Below are 25,110 nucleotides of genomic sequence, written 5' to 3' on the forward strand. Positions count from 1 at the left end.
AAAAAACCCCAAACAAACCCCCTCCCCAGTGATTGGAGGCTGTGTAAAATCTGACTTCCAAAACAGCTCCCTGTTTCTGCCACACGGCTCCCTGAGGTAACCGAAAAGTGGCATGAGTGCATATAATGCAGCTAGGGAAAGAAGCATAGACCAAAACAGCATCTTTTTTTTTTTTGTACTACAGCAATTCATTTCAGCCATTTCATTTTGGAGAATATCAGCTGGTAAAAGTACATCAGAAACAGAGAAGCAGCTGATATAATGCAATCATTCTCATTGAAAAGTTTTCATCTCTTCTCTTATGAGAGAAAAAATAACCACAACACCTACACAGCACTTTTAGCTTGATTCCGAGTTCCCCTTATTCCTGAAGAGCATCATCCTCTAACAAGCGTCGTGTTGTGAATTCTCTGGGGGTTTTATGGTATCAGTGACTATAAGAAATGGGAAAATGAGGGACTTTGTGAGCAATAAAAAAAAAAATTAGGTCTGTACCAAGTGTACAGAACAATACAAGCTATTGAGTAATCATGATCATAATTTCTGCAATAGCACCGAAGTATTTCATGTTCTTTATCTACCATATAATTAAATTAAAACACTGGGGCTAGGATTTTGCCATTAGGTTGGTATCACAGTAGTAAATATAGACAGTTATATGCCCAGGTGCTGCATCTGAGAAGTCAACAGTGGAGATGCTCTTCTTGGTTCCACTTCACAATGGGCAAGAAAAGACGACACCCCTGTATGGGACCAGCAGCACCAACATGCCACTTGTACATCCTACTGCGAACAAATTGGTATAAAGTTGCTCCTGCAGTTTTCAAAGTAAACTATGAATAATGCACGTTTGGCGACTTGATTGTGAGCATAACCGTGCACTCCATGGAACAACACACTGCTTCAAGTCAGCAACGCTAACAAACAAATTAATTAGCAAGTCAGGTGTCAGAGCGGAAGAGTACAACACATCTGATCACAAATCAGAGTGAAATGCAGAAAATCTCTCCCTAGATTTAATGCTTAATTCTGTTTTTCTGAGGACATTAAATATGTAAATATATTCACACACACAAAATTCAATTTTTTTCTTGGATCTGAATCAAAACTCCCAGCACACAGACTACCTGTGATTTATGAAATGAAATGAAGAAAGGAAGCCTGTTCTAATCAGAGCTCAAGCCTAGTCACAGTCTAGCAATGGATGCATAATTTTGTTTTTCTTGCTGGACAGCTGAACGCTAGATGATTTCTACAAAGAAATTATCCTCCTCCTCAACAATATGACATGATGAGTTTCCCTTAATGAACCAGATTCCTTTTGGTTAAAGTTATGACAAACAACATCCTATGAGAAAGTAGTTCCCCTGAATTCAACAGCAGCATTCAACAATGGAGGCATTGTGTGATGCACAAAAAAAATACCAGTCTGCTAACAGACCAAAGCTCAAGGTTGAAGCTTCCCTAAACCAGCACCATCCTCTGGGAGGTACTCATCCCATCCAGCAAAGCGTAGGGAGCCAATCTATTCCTGTTTTCACAGGTTTAGTCTTGCCAGAGCAGCTCCCCGTTGTTCGCTGCGCTGTTGGATGAGCACCAGGGCACATCCAGGGAAGGAAGGTGCAAACAAAAGGACTAACTTAGATAAGCTCAAAATGCCACAGACCTGAGTGCCTCCGAGTAAAGGAAAGCCAGCGCTGACTGCTGATAGCACACACAGAGGAAGGAAGCTCTTTGATAAAAAGCCTAAATCTGCAGTGGTCAGTTAGGGGAAAATCTGTTCCACCGGCAAGGGAAAAAGCAGAACTCATCTGTGTTCTTACTGAAGTGCAACAGATTTTTAACATTATTAAGGGAGATAAGCTAACGCTGCTGAAATGTATGCACTGTCCCTTTAAAATTGCTCTCATTTTATCTTTTCAGTTCAATTACTTCCATAGTTTGTATGATGAAATGAAAACAAAAAACTTACTTGATTTTCTCTTCTAATACGTCCAGAAAAATAACCCTCGCCCAAAACAACTGCATAGGGCCCTGTGAAAGTTTTGATTAAAGACAAATCCTTCACAATTCAGAGAGCACATTCTCAATCAGTGGTTGAAGAGGAAAACCTCCAGGGTGCAGCAGAAACTAAACAATTCTGATAAGGTTTCTGTGACTTTCCAGCAAACAGTAATTTGCTCTTTTATATTTCTTCAATGAGAAGTCAAGCATTGCAGTCCCAAACCTTTAAATCAAATGATTTGCTGGGCATCAGGCATCCAACTTTCACCATCTACAATAAAATAATGACTCTGCACATTCATTCATTTCTATCCAATAATTGATTTATATTTATTTATTTATTTTGCCAGTTACAAGCCTATAACAGTGTTCTGGGAGGGTGATTTCATCAAGATTTAGTTAAGGAAAAGAAATTCACCACATTTTCAAGCTCTAATCTTGCCTACACCATATAAGCAGGTATACTATTTGTTTCCTGAAAGAGATATTTTTTACTCTCTTCCCCCATTACCATTATAAATTACAAATCTACCATGCATCCATACTTCATGTGAAGGCATCTGACACAAAGCCAGCTTTTTCATTAAGTCAGTCCTGGAAAAAAAACTTGTAGTCTTCCCTCGATCCAAAGAAAAAGCAAGAGCTTCCATGGAAAATCTGGGATTTTCAAATAAAACCCTTTGCAAAAAGTGACCATTTCCACCATCATTTAGGTACTACCATTGCAAAAATTCTATTCTGCTTTACACAGGCTCTTTGCCACTATTCCCCACTCAGTGACAGCAGAAGGAAAGCTAAACACCTAAATCAGTTGAACTTCTGTGCGACTGAAGGAACCACGGTCGGTTGGGAATATTCCTGCTATTTCTCCACCTTCCCAGAGTGCACACACAGAAGAACTGGGGCCATAGGAGATAGAACAGCTCACATCTTCTGCAAACTGCATTAAGAAGTCAAGTATGAGCAATAAAGGAGATGAGCTCTCCCCTGTTCTAAAGAAAACACCGTGTTGTAGGGAATGTCTAATACAGTAAAATACTGAAGGGTACAACACAGCCAGCATGTTTTGAGATACAGGCCTCATTTTCATCTGCCTATAACTGAGATACTTTTTCTGTTAGAAGATGAAGCTAAACCTCTAGCAACAAGAATAAGAAATACTCATTTGAAGTAGATGTGGACTTGATTTACCAAGTACTTAAGCACATGACAAGCTTTAAAAGTGAATAGACTAATTTATTTCAGCTTTATCCATCCACTCAGAATAATAGATAATAAAATATTAAAATCTGAAACAAGTTTGAGTATCTTCTTGAATTGGAGCATGAATAATGAAGTTGTGAAATAATTCAGTCTCACCTGAAATAAAACAGAGATTCAAAAAGGAAAGAAATAGCTTTTCCCCTTTTTCATTAAGCCACATTTCAAACAACTTTTGTCTTTTCCAAAGCATTTTCATCACTCTGTGCTCCTCAGTGCAAATGAATGGATGAACACAAGTCAAGGAATACTTTTGTCATTCAAATATAATTAAATACACCCTTCTGACAGAAAAGAGTGCATCCTGCTCCAAAACTGAAGGTTACATACTTCAGAAAAACATATTTCCTACCTCAAAACTATGTGAAAAGACACATACACTGGAATACAGAATACATCAGAAGATTCAGTGCATCTCAATTCCCATAGAAATGGGTAGATGGTCTAACAGATCTTTTCCCCCCAAATGAAAATGAATTTAAAAGCTCCCTACTTGCCAGCCCTACGCATTATTCTTAGTCACATCACTGTGCCAGACATTTCAGATGGCATACGGGATTAATAATAACTTAGATTATGATAGGTGATATTGTTCTATTTCCTATATTAGGATGCAAGCCAGTGCGCAAGTGTGACAGCAGAGATGAGTGATACATCTGTATTTATTCATGTAATTTTCCCCTCTTTTCCAATAACCACATCACTGAACATGGCATAGTAAAATTAAGTCTCTTTTTTATCTCGGAGACAAAAAACAAAAAGCTCATTTAAAAACAATGCTTTTTCACACTTCCCCATTCCCTCCTTTTTAGTACAGACTTATTGTTACACTAAAAATCTTTGCAAGATCAGACCCTTTATTCTTTGGTCTTAAAAGATAATTTTATGATGGGAAAATGGTATTTATCACATAGCACCTTTTTTTCCCCCTCAAAATTGAGTCTTATTCTTCAACTAACCTCTACCCCTTTTATCTGCACTCCATCCATCAAGGGTGCTCTGGAAATTATAATTAAAAACAGTTGATATGCATTTCACACCAGGAGAGTACGTTCTACCCGGTGTAAATGGCTAAAAGCACCTAGCTGAAATATCCAATTCATCATGTAGGTCTGTTTCGATCAGAAACAGATGGGGGTGAGGTGATTAGATTTCTTCATTTTGGTGGAAAGAACAAACACCTTCCTAGGCAGCCATGACACCTCAAGCCCTTTAAAAACAATAAGCAATAAAAGGTGATTTTCTCTACAGTGGAATTTAAGTAGGGAAACTGTAATTTTTATTAATGCATTATTTCCTATTTGTATCAATAAATGATTACTCTTCCATTCCTCTGTCTGTTAGATGATCTATAAATAGATTCATAATAAACTACTCATCTCACCAAGATGAACTGCCAAATGGAGATTCCCAAAATATCTTTCCCTTTTATCCTCAGTAACAGTGGAATGAATCACATCAATTTTCAAGATTTAATCAGTTTGTAAAGTACAGTAAAAGATTAATCACTGTTCTGATGCATTACGCATGGCATTTCCTCTAACCCAGCAATACTAACACACAAACATAACTGCACATCATGTTGCACGTGCTGCATGCGTGACATACAGCGCTTTGCAACTAGAGATGCCACCACAAGGTTCTCAAGATGGAAATTTTTCTTCTTTAAACAATGGAAGATTCTCCCCGTTGTTACAAGCCCCAGCTGTCACACTCACCCAGCATTTCCTGACTTGGCAGTTGAAGTAAGCACGGTCCGTGACAGACCATGACTACCACTATGTGGCTACCAACTTCCATCACTGCTCTCCTGCCTAAGCTTCTGATACACAGGAGGCAAGAGCAAAATCTCTGCAAGATTTTTTCTTGCTTACTAAGTTTATTTTTGCATCCCCCTTTTAAGATTCATTACAGTCAGCTTTAAAATGCCAAAAGGCACTCAATTTCTCAGTGCCTACAAAGAACGGCAAATTCATGTTAAAGCATATTTACATATCAATTATGTACGACTCAGTAATACATATGCTCCTAAAAGATATATAACTCTTAACTGTAAAATCAAGAAAATTCTATTATGCATTTTAAAAATGCATAATTGTCTTCACCTTTCCATAAATATTGGCTATATGCTAAGAGTCTATTAAAACGTTTAAATGAAATGAAAGAATGTCTTTTCAATACTTTAATTGCTCTACAAGATGACTAGTCATCTTAAATTAATACCTGTGAAACTGCACAGACATTAGTTGAAGTCCTTGCTCAAATTCTATTAGTCTGTACTTCCTCACCAAAGCAACACTAATAAAAATTTGGGATAAGTTCTAAATTTCTCCTGTAAGCCCAAACTCTGTAGCATCTGTTAATACTTCACAGATAGATGTGCTCCAGTACCCTTGGCTGCAGGTGAAGTATTTGTACAAATTTCTGGTGGAAAGCAGACAATGTCCCTTTTTCAACTACGCTCAGCTTTACAAAATGTTTCTGTGTTCTAATTGGTCTTTTCTACATCTACAAACTGTCATCCTATGACAGTAATCTTAAACTTTTACAGGCTTAAAAAAGCCAAAGTCCATACAGAACTATCCATTATTGCTTTAGATTTAAGGCAGTTGCAGTTGTCTGAAAGAGGAAACGAAACCTCAAGTCCACTCATTGGCCCCAGTGCGTGATCAGCCCTTCCTGAAACACCCTGGTAAGTTTTTAAGGCAGTTCGTAAAAGCTGGCAGTGTTGGATAGCCTTATAGCTCCTTATGTAACCCACTGAAGGACTCAATCACCATCTCTGCTGAACAATTTCCAGAACACCTAACCTAGCTTCCTTTGCTGCCTTTGCACAGCAGACATTAACCTGTAACACTGGGCAGGCTACCCAGGTTAACTGAAGGTTTCCTCCACATTGCTGTGCCTTGTTCTTTCAACCCGTAAGTCTTTTCTAAATTTTAAGTAAGAGAAATGAACAGTCTCACCATACACGTTCATGCTCCCCTAAAGCAAAAAGGGGATCCTTCAATATTGCTGGGAGATAACACTGAGATGATGGTGTAAGATCCAGCTTCTGAAAATGGCGATATACAGCAGTAATTTATTAGACATCACCTCACACAGACATCAAAGTCAGAACAAAAAACAGTTTAATTGACTATGACTTTTTTTTTTAACTGCATATTTCATTTACACAAAAACGGTGGTGAGTACAAAACTGCCACCAGGATATGGCTGTGCAGTAAGCAGTAAAAGAACAGTAATAACTTATCATTTCCATAGCACTTGAATTCTTTTAACAGCCTACGTATTTTGTGATCAGTCCCGAGAGCCATCACCTATGGAAGATGAGTGTTACAACCCACAGCTCACATAGAGCTTGTAGTCAGCATCCATGGAAGTACTGGGCTCTCGTAGAGCACTGCCAGAAAAAACATGCAGAGATGCTTATGAGGGATGCAGGACAGGAAGAAGAGTGAGCCACAAAGAAGAGTGGAGACTTCCAGCTGAAGTGTGCCAGTGGGTGCTCTAGTTTGGGTGAAGGCAAGACAATGGTGGTCAGTTCCAATTTCTGGAATTGCTTCCAGGTCTAACACTGCTAACGTGCTGCCTATTGCACATTTTTCACTATAATAACTCCTCAGCTACAGTTTTTAGAGTACCCAAAGCAGCGCAGAATGCTTCACCCTCTTGTGCGAATCAGAAAAACACACAAGGCATAAAGACTTTTCACGCTGTGTAAAGAAGAGCTGGGTAATGAAGTGTGTAAAGGGTGCATGATATTTGAATGAGAAAGCAAGAGGATTCCTAATGACTATATAAGAATAGGGTTCCTCTGCATTATCTGAAATGACATGCAATCTCACAATTCAAACAAATCCAATGCTAACACTATTACACGTCTATAACCAAATGCTATTTACATTCCATTTTGTTATTCACAACTATATACATGCTGGCATAGGCTGTGTGTGTGATACAGAGAAGGTTCCCTAATCCTATAGATTTATTATCATAACACTGAGAAATGCACTACTAGCAATTTGCCAGTGAAATGCAGAAAATGCACAGCAAACTACTCACATCCAGCATACTCCCTATGACAAGGCTCACTACCACTGCAAGTGTGGCCATTTAAACTGTTAAATTGTTAAAACCTCTGCCCACTATTCCCTATTTGACTTTTAAAACTCAGTAGTATACACCCCCCACTCACCAGTGCACCCTCCTCTCACTCCACACAAAAGTACCCGAACTGACAACAATAACCACCACTCTCATCGGAAGACAAAGGCAACCCTAGAAGAAAATCACGTTATTTGTTTCTTTTCTATTTCTGGATGTTGCTTTTGATGCTCAAGCTGCAACTCATCATAAATGAGACAGACTTGACAGTCTTGACTGACTGGCATGACAAATATTGTAACAGACATTCTGCAGATCCCATTAAACAGCTGTGCAAGCTGTCTGCACTCACAACTTGGCTGCTGGTATTATTCTTACTTGCTGTGATTACAATGTTTCAGTGCCCAATCCTGGATCAGGAACGCCGCATGATAGCATTCATTCCCCTTTCCTTCTAGTCTCTCTGCTCACTTCCAAGACTGCCCAAGATTATGCCTGCTGCATGGAATAATTAGTTGGGAACACAATAAGCACCTGGCAGCCTCTGAGAAGAAAAAGTTCACTGCCAAAAACTCCTTTTTGGCTCACGTTTGTAACACTACAGACGAATACTAGGCACAGATTCACTGAATAAGACAGATTTTTGCATAACTTCCAGGACAAAATCCTCTGCTCTGTAGTCAAGTGCAGTTGGAAGCCAAACTAAGAAGACCCTTTTCCCCTAAAACTGGGAGCCAGTCTTTGTTTCAAGTTGCAGAATAAGTGCAAAGAGCCCAGAATCACCCCAGCACAGTCACTACACTTCAAACTGCCCGAATGCTTCCAGATTTTCTGAGTTGCCTAAACTGAACCAGTTCACCCAATTAGTTCTGAATTGGTTCAACCAAAATTAGGATGAAACTGGTTACAAAAGGCAGCTTTTATTTTTTTTTTCTGAAATCTGAGAAAAGAGCATCACAAAGCTTTTGTCTTAGCAGAGAGTTATGCCTTCTGTTGCCACATAACAGACTGCAACGTTAAGAAAAGTAATACCAAAAATCCCTCAAGCCAAAAGGATAAACCAGTCATAAAAATATCTTATATAATAAGGATGGATAAGCAGTATTACTTTCACACTAAGCACAGCTGGAAAATAACTGAATCGCAAAATTATGATTTAATGATACCTTCCTTCAGAATTCTCTTCACTCTCTCAGATGCCTGGAAAATAAAAGCCCCCAGACTCCTGCTTCACACATTGCCACTTAATGGCGAGGCACATCAGTGCCACTACTTCTCCCATCACTGAGATGGACAGAGAGATGCATCTGACATAAGCAAACAGCAAAGCAAAGTGACAGGAGTAAGAACACACATTCCACATTGAGTAAACAATAATCTGAATTTGCAGCAAGGAACGGCTACATGGAAATCAAAAGCTTTGTGTGTGCTTGATATTAATTATTCCCTGGATACCAGTTACCAGATGTCAATACAGAGCATTTTTTCCAGAGAAATGTCTGTCAGTCTGTCAATAGTTTTTTGCCTGTATGGCAAGCAAACACTTGTTAACAGCAATTGATTTGATAAATCTTTTGTAGCACCACCAAGGACAGGAGCCAAAAAAGAAAACCAAAATCCAAACAACTTTGGCCTTTGAGCTCCTGTATGTCAGTGTTACTTTCTATTAGGAATCGATCAGTAAGTTCAGCCAGTCAATGGCATGACAAACCTGTCCACGGCTTACATTCATGTATTTTAGTGCCTGTCAGGGAGAGGCATGGCATGCCACCAAAAACATGAGAAAAGACTGCACAGTCCCGCAGCTTGGTCTGAAGCATACACACAATTTATGCAAGCATTAATGGGCAACTCTCCTGTTCCAGTAACCTACACAATATTTATTGCGTTGTGACTGTATGAGAGAGAAAGGCAGAGGATGAGACTGGCTTAGGGTTGTAGATGAGATGCTTCTAACTTCTGCCCACCAACAGCCTACCTACTATGGGCTCTCACTACAGTATTCAAACTCACGACATTCAGAACTTCCCATGAAGATTCCTCTCTGCAGTGAGCATTAAAAGGTTGAGAGAAAAAACCTATGGGTAATTTAGGAACATCAGGCTTTGTGGGCTGCTCCATGGCAAAGCAGAGGGCTGAGATGGTCACTAAGCTGCAGTGTTCTGCACAGCAAATTTATCAACAAGACCATGTTTTGAGCTTCAGCCTTTTGGAAACCATGGAATGCTACGAACAGTTATATGGTAAACACAACAGTCTATATCTTCACCATGAATAAAAATGAGCACCTGTTGAGCTTGGAAGCATGTAAGAGTGCTTAAAGATGGGGATCTCAGCAAGAACAGCTGAACCACTGCTTTATGCATGCAGGGAGGGGTCAGGCAACACTCAGTGCCTGAAATACTGAAGTTAAAACCTTTTCTGTGTGCTGCTGGACAAAGAGGAGCAATAAGGTTCAGCAGCTCCTGCTCCCAGAATTGAGCCCTCCTCCCCATTCTTGTTACTTACTGAAAAGAGGAGAGACACTTCCTTTCTGTCAAGCAGACACACTGAACAAACTGAGAGAAACAAGACAGGCAGGAAGGAAAACAAAGTCTGGAATTTAAATTGTGAAAAGAAAGGAATTCAGAGCCATAGCAATGACCTGTCTGACCTAGGAAGTATTGGATATGGCAGACTGCAAACAAGACCAGCAGAGCATAAAAGGGTCACTGACTCCAAAGACAGCATTTCCACCCAAAAGCCACTGCATAACCTTTTGCAACAAACACAACTTCTTTTTTTCCCCCTCTCCTTTTTTAAAGAACTATAAACACTGACAACAGGTAGATCCAACCAAAAGCAAACCAGCAAACATCTTTTTTCCCCTCACAAACAATATCCCCAGTTTTACTAAATGAAATTGTGGCACACCTGTATTTCTTTTTCCTCAATATAATACAGGCATTTTAAAAGCTAACAAGAGAAAGGAAAAGAAATCTACTGGAAAGTGCAGTTCAATATTTTCTTCTGGAAGATTCCTTTTCTTGCAGTGTCCTTAACACTACCAGTGCCATATTTCAGCACAACCAGTCACACTGAAGCCCTGCAGACTGTTTTATTCACTCCTTATAAGCCCCATGACTGTGGGCAAGGATTAACTGGCTTCAGAGTTCCCAAGAGCAAGTTCTTATATTCTCAAATAAGGTGAGAATCAGGTTAAAGGTTGCAGGGAAATTACTGACCAAACTGTGAATGCTACGTTAGACAACATTGGGTCTTGGCACTGAAAACCTTATATTACCTAAGAAGAGAAAGGATTCACTCAATTACCTTATTTAACTAACAAACACAGATGGAGAAAGGAAATGAGAGATTTATCAAGTTCTCTGAGCAGAATGAAACAAAACAAAAACAAAACATTTCAACAGTTAACTTACATTAACATTCAACTGCAGATCAGTAAGAAAAGCTACAAGACCTCTGAGGTTAGGCTGTTGTAACTGTCAGAGCTGTTACAGTCTCCCGTTATGTACTGGGTTATCACTGGTAGTGCTAAGTAGGGGAATATAGCATAGAAGGAGGTTAGGGATTTACAAGTCAATATTGGGCGTGCAGATAAAGTATAGCTGAGAGCTACTGAAATGGCTTAAACTCAGTTTTCATCACCAGAATTAGTACCTGCTGTTTATGCTGCAGCAGACAGAAAAATGTATTAGCATAGTGATAATCATAAGGTAATCTTTGTGTTTAAACCTTTACCGCACCTGCGTCTCCACCACTAACACACGTTTCAGAACTAAATTACATCTCAGCCAAATCTTCTTCATCATCATACTAAGCATGCACTGCACAAACACAAACAAATTTGTCCATAATGTCCTGAGAATACCTAAAACTGGCACAAATGAACACAAGGATATCACTATCTACTAGCATCAGACAATGAAGGAAACTATCATATTTTCTACCGTGGATCCAAGTCCCATCCTATTTCCCTTCCACTCTATACAAGACAACTTGCTTCTCTACTTCTTAAAGTCTATGGTCTTTTAGATACATTACTAACTACAATAAGACAACAGCTTCTCTTACTGAGGGTCAACATAACATAAACCTTGAGCTCCACAAATGAAAGTCAGCACTGCTCACATCTATGAGAGTGTAAGAAGATGCAGGTGAAGTGTTTCAAATCTTGTTGATGACTCTGGTAGAGTTGAGACATCCAGGTACTGCATGCCTTAAAAATATGAAAGAAGAGTTGCAGCTGCTAAGGGTTTACAATATAAAGTCTACGTGTGCTTATTTTGTACTGTAGATTTTCCTCCTGATTTTGCCTTGAACTACTGCTGCAAACTTTTTCTATCTGAAAAATCACATTTTGTTGCTTACTGCTGTCCAGGGTATATAGTTACAGTGATGTAATTTTCACAGGAAGGTGACATTTAGATGGTTTAATAGCATACAATGAAAGTAAGGAAAAGGGAAGGAGACAAAGGAAGAATTAAAAAAAGAGCCAAATCCACAAAAAGAAGTAAAATGCTAAAACTGGGACTTCAGTGGAGATGCTTAGGTGCAGAAAATGGATATGATGATCAAAGCCCTTTGATAGACCTTCAAGAGCAAAAGAAAAATCTACAGCAATGTAGGTTCTGACACAGAAAAGCACAACTCTGTGTTGGCAAGGCTGGCTGGCTGGCACTGCTCCAGTGCTGATGTCTGATCAATAGCCTCTCAGCAGCTATTCTGCTTCTGTCTGCAAAAGGGCACCAATGACCTCAGCATGCTAACATGCATCCCTGGAAATAGCTTCTGCTCAACACAGACTGGTTAAAGTCTTCTCCTGTTGTTTAAGGAAAGAACTACACCTTCATCAGCTGAAAAAAGCGTTAAGAGTAGACCAGGATCAGATGGCTGCCTTAATTCACATAGAGCAGGAGACCACCAAGCTTTAAAGTGCACAAATCAATCTTTACAATTAACTATCTGCTTAAATCAAATTTTTCTCCTCACTCAGTGTGGCACAACACTGTTAGGAATAACCTCTCCACAAATTCATCCTCCGTGTTCATGTTATTAATTGTATTTTCAGCATACTATAGGTAGTTCTGGAACATAGCAGGGCACAGGGAAGCTTCCTGACCAAAACCAGTGCTGAGCTTCTTATTATTTATTACCTTTGGATCAGCAGTCAACAGTTTGAACGCTTGATACACTTGTGCTTCTTTCACACCTCCACCCAGATCCAGGAAGTTGGCTGGCTTTCCTCCATTCAGAGATATTATATCACAAGTTGCCATTGCAAGACCAGCTCCATTCACTGCAATTGGAAATATATGATGTGTGAAAAGGATTAAAGACGTCAGTGCAACCACATTAACATGGCCCAACATATTACATAAATACATCTTAGTAGGTCAGTACCTATTCAAGGTATCCATGGAAGTGAGTATTCAAGGATATCCATAGCAACACGTTGTTGCTATGGATAGGTGCACAAATCAACCTTGTTTGAGGGTTGATCAATCAGGTGCACACACACCAACATTTAGTTTTCTTTATGATTTTATTAATTATATGACTTACTCACGCCCCTTCCCTTAGACACTTAAAGGCATGGGAATGGAAGTTGTAGAAATTCAAAGGAAAAAAAAGAAACTTCCATGAACAGTGATCCCAATACGAGCTCCTCTCCCTCCATCATGACAGCAAGAGATAATGCTTAGCATGACTGTAAAACAAACAACTAAATTTTGGGGACAAGTATCAGATGCACCTTAAAACTGCCTTCTGTTTTGCGTTTGCACCAGTCTGGAAGCATTGCCATGGGCACAAACAACCATCCTCTAAGCTCGCTACAGTAGATGAGAATTATTTGTCCCCAGTATGTTTCCACTGATGAATAAAATAAGGCTTCTGTATCATCTGGAATTTAACAGAAACATGCAATACTAGATAATAATAGTAATAATAAAAATTATGGTAGTGTTGGCAATTCTCTTCTATATTGAGATTAAAATCTCACTGTATTTATTTGAAAAGAGAACACCACGTTTTTACGAACAAGCTTTTGCAGTGCCTTCTAAGTTACACCGCCCCCTTTCCTAAAACTAATCATCAAATTCTGATTGCTTTTCTTGATTTGTTTTTAATTACTGGCAAGATCAATTGACTCTGTTTAAAAGTTGAAAACAGAGAAGCCTCACCAGCTCCCCATTCAGCTCCCTTTTTCCCCAACACATCACACACCCTGCCTGCCTGCTGCAGACCTCAGCACAGCTTCTGCACAATTTTAGTTTCAGTTCTGCTGGAAATATTATCAAGGGTGAATTGAGCATCAGAATGTAAACAAAGTCTATGCACTGAACAAATACGAAATGTCTTCAAATGCCTTTTGGATTTATTTGTTCTTACCAAAGCAAGCAATATTTCCATCCAGTCCTATATATTTTAAATCATATTTGGCAGCTTCGTTCTCTATGGGCTCATTTTCAGACTTGTCATCCATGGCAAATATTTCTTTTTGCCTAAATTCTGCATTGTCATCAAAGTTTATCTTGGCATCAAAGCAAACCACTGAAGAAAAAATATAAGACAACATATAGGCATTTAGAGATTATAGTTAGACAGAGCTTCTGAAATACTACCATTGCTGAGTACTACAGGAGGAGAGACTTCCTTATGGTTTGATGCTGAAGTTCCTGCATTGAGTCCAGTAGAAAAGTACAAGGTTTTCTTCAAACTTATACTGGGAAAAAGTACAAGGGCCTCCACACTACGCAGTCATGTGCCTTTGTCAAGGCATGATTTGCTGTGTAAGCTTTAAACAGAATTAATTTATGAAGGCAGGTTTTCTGCACAGGTGGTCTGCAGCAATTTCATATGGCAGTCTACTTTCTTAACCGATAACAGGTTAGCAACTCCAAGCACATACTAACACACCTGTTTGAATTCCTCAATTTTTTTTTTTTAATTTTTGAATAATTATTTGAATTTTAATATTATCATCTATACACACCTTATTTCCCTGAAGATCTAAATTGATATAACTTTAAACAAAAAACATGATCAAAACATGATTTTTATATTTTTCATATTCACTATGGTTGCAAAAAAACCAGCTATCGTTATCTATATTAAATAAATACCAGAAAATAGCTAGTAGACATAATAAACACAAAAAAACAAACAATAGAAATGCATGTAGAGTAACTGGTTATTTGCCTATTTACTAACATGTTTATGGGTTTGAATGGGCAAATACCTCATTAGATTTAAGGGTTCTAAGTAGATACAAGACCATACACTTATCATTTTACTATTTCCGTAATCTTGGTTGTTCTAGCTCCAGATAATTACTGACTGCAGCAAAACTGATTTCTCAAAGCAAACCAGTCAGATTTAAATGTCTTTAAATGTTGCATCCAGAAAAATCTTGTAGGCTTTCATTCTGCTTTGATTCCCATTCCTTTGACATACACATACGATACACACACATCTACTCATGAGCCCTGTATGTGCATTTAGAGGCCAATAACAAATAGACAATTTGATACAACTATCCATCAATTAAAGTATCTCAACACACAATATATTTTCAGCAGAAGAACATAACTATTTAACTTGGAGGAAAACACCAGGGCAAGCAAAAATAGACCCATTTAATTGCTTCATTTGCGTTGAGTTTTCTTGTTTTCGATTTTTTGTTGGTAGGTTGTTGGCTTTTTTTTTTTTATTTGATTACTTTTCTGTGAGTTATTTTTTGTTTTGTTTAGTTTTCCCAATACCTTTGACTTGCAACCAATACCGGATCAAATTAAAACAGGAACTAATTTAGTTTCAGAAAGCTCAGTTTTAGAAAACTGTTCGCAAATTTTCACACGCAATAAATCTCTGTTGAGAGCCTAGATCCTACCTTGCAACTCATCATGTGGAAAGCTGCCAAAAGGAGAAATACCTTAAGCCTATTTTTTTGTTAACAACAAACTGAAACCTGTACCACTTTTCAAGCCTTCAATTCCTTAAATCGTTATAAAAAAAACACAAAACCCTCAAAGCTAGACTAAACGTGCTCTAACTCTTCAGAGCCTTAAGTCTGCCTTAGATATGAGCATCCTCAATGACACAGTAATAGAATCTCATTTCTAAAGAAAATTCATCTTTAACAAAGGTTGTGTTGTACAAATTAGCAAAACAACCACTTCGTAATATTTATCAAACCATTTTCACCATCAAGAGTACATTGTTACATGCATGACAGATTTTAGAAATGTATTTTTCTTCTGAACAAATATATAAAAAAGCTCCAACACAAAGTTATGGAGTATTTCTGTTGTTTTTTTGTATAGCAGTGTAGGATTTATGTCATCTGCCAATTCAACAGCTTACACTGAGAACAAACCAACCAAAAAACCCTGGCAGTTACAGGCTTTTGACCCAGGAGCGTTATCAAAAAGAATGTGATGCAGAATTAAACAAAAGGAAATACATAAGATAATGTATTTTCTAATGGAAATTCACACAAGTGAAAAACACAAAACACAGCAAGAAATAAATCCATCTTAACCACTGCTTTGACAAAAATAATGTTCTTCGTATGCAGACTTATATTTTATCATTAGAAATAACTGCTTTACGCTGTTTAATGGCTCTTCCATTTGTTTTATCTTTATTCTTAAGACATTTCAAATGGAGAAACTGCTAGCAGAAAAAATAAATAAATGAGCGCAGGGCAGTATGGGTGTATGTCTGCCAGCAATACAGCTCCCACAGCTTGAAGTCTGCTCTGTTTCTGCTGCTCCTCAGTTTCCTGGATGTGAAATGCATAGAGAAGCCTTGGAGAAAAGGATGAAAGCTGTGTGAAAACTCTTCGCATCCTTCAAATTGTGCCTTGCTCATTACTGCAACTTGGCCAAATCCATTCGCTTTTTGCACAGTGCTGCCTCAGAGAGTGCAAGATAACCACCACCAACTCCCAAGGCCTCCAGCAAGGGTGCAAAGCTACTGCCACTGTGGTCCTGTACCTCAGCTTTTAGGTCTAGCAGTTTTGCCTCCTCTCATTTCCAAGCATCCCTTCTTTCACTTGCCCTACTGCTCTCCCAGCTTTCCTTTCTTTGTTGGCCGAACACATCCTCAGCACCTGAATAAAATCCCTTTCTGTGGTTACTTGACAACACAGTCCCTGCCCTTCACGTGTCCACAGTGATCACTCACTATTATCCAAGACATACTTAAAGATCTTTCTTGCAGGAACCACTTCTGAGATGATGCATGTGCTGAACGGGGGATTTAGTCCTTTCCTCTGCCAAAACAGCATAGCCATCAACTGTTCAACCAATTTTTAGGAAGTGTACAAATATATATTTTAAATTTTTTTTGACATCAGTTATCTTGAACCCAGAAAATATACTACATAAGCACATTAGTTATAGCAAACAAACATACCAGTAAATTTGTACTGAAGTAAACTTCATAACCTGCAGGAATATTCCAGTACTTCTTTTCATTTTCTTTTCTTCTCATTTGAATTATTCAACTTCAAAAAGCCAAAAATGTCACCTGTGCACATTGCTAGAACTTGAAAATTCCAGATCACTCATTTTACAAGTCACTACTTCATTGTTGTGCTATAACTTCACTGTGCAACACAAAATAATCTCATTTCCAGATGGCTCTAACGAGGCCATTGGATCTATATAGACAGTGGGGTAAAGCAAACAACCTATAGAGTTCTGAAGGCAATTTTTCCATTTCTATTTAAAATAGAGCCTGCACAGAAGAGCTGCAGTGGTTGACAGTAAGGCTTTTTGTTTCTCCTCCAGTACACACTTCATAAATAGGCCTAGAACCAATGGAGGTAGAATTAGTTGCTAAGATTTTGACTTCCATTTATCAAGCTGAGTGAGGTCTACAATGCAGCAACTATTGATTCAATTTGCATGTTATTATGGTACCTCAAATGAGCTGGAAATCTGAGCATACGTGGCTGCAAAAGATTCTCAAAGAGAGTTAAAGTGCTCAGCAGAAATAATCCTCAAAGTGTAAAACCCACCCAGAAAGGTAAAGGATTATGATGACAAGAACACCAAAAAAAAAAAAGTTTAAATAGTTCCGCCATCAAAGCACAACTCATGCATTTTGGCACTATCTTAGCCTAATCTCACTTCATTTCATTGAGTCAAAAACTAAAACAACAAAAAAAGCAACCTGGACACACTTCTGATCACTATTACCATCACCACTGAATTACCCTGATATATAAACACAATATATTTTTGTTGTATTTGTTTGAAATATGTCTCTCTAAAGCACTGATGTGCCGTGTGCCGCATTTATAACAGAATGTAGCACCTTTTCAGATGAAATTTGGGGACTTGTTTGAAATGTTCCAGAGTTCATGCTTAGCAGAATTTTCATGTTAAACTACGGAAAATTCGCTGCCAATTTGTTAGCATTTGGTTTGTTCATAAAAATGGAAAAATCGAGGTCAAAAAATTGGAAGAATGACATTGTTTCTGGACACAATTCAGCTTTTGAATTCCTGACCAAGTGAGCCAACAACATGGCTTTTTAGTGAAAAGCTGTTTATTTTACAAACTAGCTGTAGGCACAAAAGGCACTTTAAAAGCACTAATTTTTTTTTAGTCGTCACTGACTCCTGTGAGGAGCTCACAGTCCTATCTGACAAAGCAGTGATCTCTTTTCCAAAACTTTCCAGAAGAGCAAACAACTACATTCCTAATGTCTCAAACAATGGGCCAAAGTTTTCACCTTACATTTTCTGATTTCCAATTTTATCTGTAAGTGTATTTTCTAGAGCTCCTGAAAAGCTGGAATTGTCTGTATTAAAACCCTACTTAAGAACACCAGAATACTCAAGAAATACCCACTGGCACTTCCCACTTTCAAAGATTTCTCTCAAATCCCACACTACTACTCTAGGCAAGGCCTCCTCTAGGACATCACAAGCAGGGTAGTAACTCAGACCTAATGGGATCGGCCCTACCGTACTTAAATACATAGGACAGCCTCTTTAATCCCTCTTCTCACTGCCTCTGACCAAGCTAACTGGTTTCAGTTGGAAAACCAACCTGCAGACAATATGAAAGCTAAATCAGTTCATTTTGTTTACCCTACACCTTCTTCTTGGACATACATTCCAGATGGGAGCAGATCAATAACTCTTTTTATTCCCAAAGGATGTAACAGTTTCAGTTCCAGCTGGAATTTCTCCTGTTCTCTGGTTGGTTGTGGAGTCATGCACTTAGAATTTTCACTCTCCTATAAGTTTATAAACCTCAATTAACCTACTTTTTTCCCCACAATCTCAGTAATTCTAGCAGTAATAACGGTAAAGCAAAATAAAATGAAAAAACCCTTTGTATAAAAAGAGCGAAAAACGTTGCTGTCTCTTGCCATGCATAGCATGTAGAAGCTGATACTTCCATTATTTGAATTAAATAACAAAAGATATTGAAATGTAAAATCTGCTGTGGGAATGTTTATGAATATTGCTTAAATTACATTACAAAATGAAATTAATGCAAAGCTGCTGCCACCATCTTCCATGCAATTTAATTTATAGTTTGCATAAACAAAGAGTTCTAACACATTCGTTCGTTTCCTTTAATTTCTTACCTTGCCCTTCTGGAGTTTCACCAAAGGGATTCACTTCAACCTGAGTGGCATCAATTTTCAAGAAAAGATTATAAAGCTTCTTAATTTGATCTGCTGCCTAAATTTGATCAAGAGATTTACAATTACCACACAGAAAAACAGAAGTTAATGTTTTCAAGGCGGAGGTAAGCCGATATTATTTTTAATGTGTTAAATTGCACACTGGCTGCAGATAATTATGGCTTTTATTTCTGTTTTAATTATAAATATAAATACTACCTAAAATAGCTATGAAGTAGCATTATGATGCTGCATAACACTTAGTAAATGTGCATTTAAAGACTACATGAACAAGATTTTCTACGAAACAAACAGCATGATTAGTATGAACAACTTTAATTTCATAAGTGCCTAACAGTTTATAATGACACATTTTCCAGTATGCCGAGATCCAAGTTGCGTGCACGTCAATCAGTCTGAATTCAGAAACCATAAACCAGTACATGGATATAAGTGACTTTAGAAACAATACACAATTTTCCTTCCCACATCACTCTCAAATGTTTTCAAGAAATTATGAGTATTCTTGTTTATTCCCTAAAAGATATGCTTGCTTATTTTTTATCGCTTCTCACCACCTCTGTCTGCGACTACTTCTGGGGCCAAAGTATTGCCGCTGTTTACTAACAACCAAGCCATTTGTTCACATGACATTCTTCCATTAAAAGAACAGCTTAGTCTTCAACAACAGCAACACAAACTTACATTAGAAAAAACACCCTTTGGTTCATTACACAGCGACAAGCTATTAGCTGAAATGAGTCTGCAGATGAAGAAGTACACTAATAAAGAACTCTTCAAATTTGTTCCTTCATTACTGATCATTTAACTGAAGAATAGAAATCAAAAACATTTGGGACCTCTCATAATAAGCAAATGAGAAAGTCAGTTTTTCCCACAACTTCACGCGCAAGAGAAAACATTATAATCAGAAAGAATCAACCCCAGTACTGCCATGCATCAGGAAGAACATGATCAGCAGATTAAGGGATGACCCCATCCTCTACTCAGTGATGATAAGGCTGCACCTCAAGCACTATGTCCAGTTTTGGACTCCATACTCCCAGGCTGACAGAGTTCAGTAAGAAGGCTTCCAAAATTGTTCTTGGTCATCACATGACCTGTGAGGAGCGACTGAGGAGCTGGGCTTGCTTACTCTAGTGATGAGGATGCTGAGGATCAATGTAATAGCAGCCTATAACTGCTATGAAGAACAGTTACAAAGATGATGGAACTGAACTCTCTTTACTAGGGGCAGACAGTACAAAAAAGGCACAACAGCCACAAGCTGTGGCTTGGGAAGGTTCAAACTGAATACTGGGAAAAACAAAAGAAAACCAACACTTCTCACTAGAAAGCTTCTACAACTCTGTAGAGCAGCGACCAGTGTAGTCAGGGAACCTTCGTCTTGGGGGTTGTCGAGGCTTGGCTAGATGAAGTTACAGCTAAGGAGATCTCACGTTTGCCATGCCCCATTTTGAGTTGGAGAACAAACTAGCTGACCTCCAGACATCCCTTCTGACCAACACACCTAAGACTCTTTAGAGAATTATATTTTGCCCCAGCACATCACCAGAATTGCTTAAGTTTTATTAAGGGCTGCTCTACCTTTCAGCACCTCTCTGAATCAAGGAGCTTAATGTCACCATTTCCCTCTTTCGAGCCTCTTCAAGGCAAAGCATAAAATCCCAACCTTGAAGTACTGAATGCATAAGTAAACACTAGGATTCATCTGAATAAAACCTATGTCCCTACGATTCAGTGAATTCCTTTGAGGAGCTGATAGCACAAACAAAGAAATGCACACACTGCAGCATTATTTAAATGTAATGTTGAGAAGTCCATGTATAGTTGTTAATTATTAAGTACTAGAACTCTTCAAGGGTTGAAAGGTTCTACAAAATCATTCCTCCTCATTAAATATACAGCCAACTCTTCAAACGTGTGTTAATCAACTTAATGGTTATGCATTTGTTAATTGCACAGTTGGGATAGAAAATAATTAAAACTGCTGAATTAAAAATAAAAGAGTTCTACAAAAAATGACAGTTTGATACTATGAAAAAAAACAGGCAAAAGCAGCTTAATATTGTATCTGCCTTTCAGTTATCAATGTTAAACTAAACAAGCTTTTTCTTCTCTGCAAAATGATACATAAAGGCAAAATTCTTGAGTATTTGTGTCCTATGTGGAATTCCAATAAATATAAGAAAAAGAGATATTGAAAATACAAAAAGCTGCTAGCCGTCCAGCTTAATTTTGAGTTCAAGTAATAAAAAAGGTTTCAGTTACACAAATGATACACTTCTACTTTTCTTCATGTTAAGGGAAAGGTCTTCCGTAAAAGTACCCATGTTATTCACTAAGCTCTAATGGCATTCCAGTGGAATCAAAAGAATTTCACATGGTGTAACAGCTTATCATCACTTGCTCCTAAGACCAAGGATTTACAGTATGGAACAACAAGGATCTTAATCAAATTGCTAAATCCTGATGACAAGTATGGGTGCAATTTAGAATCTAAAACGACAAGATGGTCTTGATCTAATAGAAACTTAGCCTCTCGTGTCCATTTTGAAATCATTTACCACATAGCTTAGCTAAAATGTCTTCAGTAAAAACTGAGGAAGCAGAGTCAAGTCACCTGCTGTTGCAGAGGTCCTTTGAATCCCAAATTTTTTGCCATCTGCAATGCCTGATGATCTTGTACGCCTTCGAAAATATCTATTTCCTCCTGTAACAATGATAAGCATAAATATAACTAATTATTCAATCGGAATGGAGATTTATAACTTCAAAAGGAAAACACTTAGTATATATTTGCAAATTAGTAATTAAAATATGGCTGTTTGCCAAAGTTTCTCTGAGACTGAGGCTATAAGCAGCTGCCTATAGGGTATGTTATAATTACCACTCTATCTATGAAGCAGTCCTTCCAAAAAAATATGTAAATCTTCAGGGTGGCATGCTGACAAGACAATGTGACACCAGTTTTCACTTTTAATTACTGTACAGATGGCGTTGACGAATATTTAGTCTGTTAATTTTATGACATCTTCTGGAATATTTTCAAAGCGATGGTGTCACTGCCCAGTAACACTGTAAAGTTTATATAATTTCAAAATATACATTAAATATTTCTATAATTTTTTTGCATAATTATACTTGTTTGTATCAATTATTTTCCCAGATGAACAGCTTCAGTACTCATTATCATGCCTCAGTAGCATAAAAAAAATACTTAAATGTAATCAATGTTAAGAAAGCAATTACAGCAGTTGTATTGCAAATGCAAAAGTCATCCAGGTAGTAAGAAATAATTAACAACTATGTCAATTAGAAAAAAACACAGAAAAATAATCATACTGGCAATGACCCGCTTGTGAAAGAACTGTGTACCTTCCTGAAAGCAAAGCACCAACTCACTCATAAAACATTTCATATGTTAAGTTCAACGTATCATGTAACAGCCAAATTTACACACTTAGAATCACAGAATCATAGAATCACAGGGTTGGAAGGGACCTACAAGATCATCCAGTCGAACCGTAATCAAGCTGCAGACACAAATACTGACATAAATCAAATGCTATGCACACTTCATCCTTTACTAAATGGTATGTTCAGCCCCTTATTTAGTGAAATGCAATTTCTGTGGTTCTTGCTATCTTCTTTCCATATTTGGAAGTGGCATGAATGAAGAAAAAAGGAAAAAAATTATGATATATTATTTTTTTATAACTGATAAGGGAAATGCTGGATCTAAAATATTATTTCAATACCTTAAAGATAAGTTCCGGGCTAGTAACTGCAACTTCTTCTATGTCAACACCACCCTGTGGACTGCCAACCATTACAGGTCCATTGCAGGCTCTGTCCATCAAGATTGCAAAGTATGTTTCCCTTGAAATATTCAGTGCTTCTGCAACCATCACCTGAAAATCAATACAGGGGAGAAGAAAACAGAACAGTGAGTTGGTGCCATCTGATCTGAACACAGCTTTATTTCCTTAATGTATCAAGGTAGTGAGCGCTCTAAAATCTCTTCCATGTTGGCTTTCTGATGCATCCCTAAAAGTTATTTCAGAAATTAAGTAGTTTTACAGCTTGGAAAATGTCTCAGAAAATCCTGTGTTTTGATGGAAGAATACCAAATCCCCCCAAACATTCCTCATCTTAAAAAAACAAAAACATCTGCACATAATCATTAGCAATTGTTCTTATGATCATAACGTGTGCCACAATCTCAAGTGCAAAGACTGAGGCTCTGCACTACCATTTTGCTTTTCCATCTGGAAGCTAAGCAGTCACCTTTGCACTTCAGTTCTCACTACAGCTTCTCTTTCTGACAATAATTCTCCTTAGCAGAGCTACTATTTTGTATATTTCAATGGAAGCAGCAGAAATTACGGAAAACATTTCTTTAAGATTAATACAATTTAAAAAGAGTAAATGGCAAAGCCTTTCTAACACGGTCTGTTTATCAGGTGACAGTTTTGAAAAATGACCGTAGACAAAGATCATCACTCTGAATGAAGCATAAGGTGAAATGCATTCTATCAGTCAGTAGTTCAAACTCATGGAGCACACAAGGAGTCCACACACCTGCAGTATTAAAACTGTCTACCCAGCAAGATGTGTTCCATCAAGGAAATATTTCTGGGGTTTTAATAGTTCAAGGACTACAAACAAGAAAGATGCACTGTACTTTCACCCAACTTGCTTTTTTGACATTCTACTCCTGAGTACATAACAAAGAATGTACTTACCTTCTGCCAGATTGTACATCTTAACAAAACAGGAAAAAAAAAAGTAAGAGAGAAGAAATTAAATGAAGCCCTCTGTGGTCAGAATGGAAGGAAAGATGCGATTTCTTTATTCTCTTGACTTGGAAGAAAATATTATTTACAGTAATTTTGCTTCCTTCTTATTTTACCTTGCTTTCTTTATATAACATCGGGTAATATAAAGCAATACTTCAAACTACCAACTGTTCCAAAGGAAACTAAAGAAAACTCAGGGAAAGGAGACAAACTAAGAATACAGGTAACTACCATACCACATTTCTTACAAGCATCTGCCTATTTAAGGCTTCTATAAGGGGATGCTAGAAGCCCATTTCAGACACATAGCTCAGCTACCTGCCACTATTCATCAAACTAGAAGCAAAAAAATCTGGATTTGTCACAAACACACCTTTTACCTGCATATGTAGTTTCACCTTCATACATATCTTGTATCAGTGCATCTGAAAAACGTGAGTCAATTGCTTTAGACACAAGTCAAACAAAACCACCTGGTCCTACTGGAGCTTCTTGGAGTGGTTCAGTTTCCAGAGCCCTCAGGATCCAGGCCTGGCTCAGGCCAGAAATCAGCATAAGCCTTAAGGACTACCGTTTCATCACAGCAGGTGGGACTGATGCTATTAAATCTGTTATCTGCTGCTTCAGATCCAAATGATTGTCTTCACCATTGTGAATTAACAGTGCCAACATTACCAAATACTTGTCTTCCCACACCAAATTACTGCTAGTCTGTCTATTCTGTAGCAGCCAATACAAACTGTTGTCAGATTGTGCAATGTGCCACGCAAAAAGTTACTTTCCTACACCATCCTCCCTGTCTGATGCAAAGCAAAAGCAGGTAATCTGGCATTTAAGGTCTATAAACACTATTTCTTAAAGTCTACCCACCATTCACATGACAAAACTAAAGCAAACACATCCATGAACATTTAAGACTGGTGTAATTGAATATACAAACCGTTAATGCATCTAATATTTTTCCTGTTTTGCTTATGACAAAGAATGCAAGGTATTGTTAGCTACTTTACCACATTTGGTTTATATTTTAAAACTGCCTTAGGGAAAAATACTTTTTTCCCCAAAACTTCCTGATAACTTCAAGTTTTCCTTCTTAAAAACATCACCTGAAAATATAAGTCACAGCTACTTTACTGAGTGTAACTATAACGGCTCTTTTATACTGAATCAAATATTCAAAACATTAATTCTGTTATTGCTTGGGGAGAAAACATAGGTAGCAAATTCTCAGGTTGTCATGATAAGAAAAGACTGTCTTCTC

General features: G+C 37.8%; 1 protein-coding gene across 1 annotated transcript in view; it reads right to left on the bottom strand.

Annotated features, from left to right (window-relative positions):
• SUCLG2 (succinate-CoA ligase GDP-forming beta subunit) overlaps positions 1-25,110 on the bottom strand; it is a 102,233-nt gene that overhangs the window by 27,263 nt on the left and 49,860 nt on the right. Inside the window, exons 5-9 of the mRNA NM_001006141.2 lie at positions 22,809-22,961; positions 21,671-21,760; positions 18,988-19,084; positions 13,765-13,926; positions 12,528-12,670 (exon numbers count right to left, since the gene is read on the bottom strand). Of these exons, the coding sequence (NP_001006141.1) occupies positions 12,528-12,670; positions 13,765-13,926; positions 18,988-19,084; positions 21,671-21,760; positions 22,809-22,961 (645 nt within the window). The remainder of the gene's footprint in view (positions 1-12,527; positions 12,671-13,764; positions 13,927-18,987; positions 19,085-21,670; positions 21,761-22,808; positions 22,962-25,110) is intronic.

Source organism: Gallus gallus, chromosome 12, assembly GCF_016699485.2.
Source record: "Gallus gallus isolate bGalGal1 chromosome 12, bGalGal1.mat.broiler.GRCg7b, whole genome shotgun sequence".
NCBI lineage: Eukaryota > Metazoa > Chordata > Aves > Galliformes > Phasianidae > Gallus > Gallus gallus.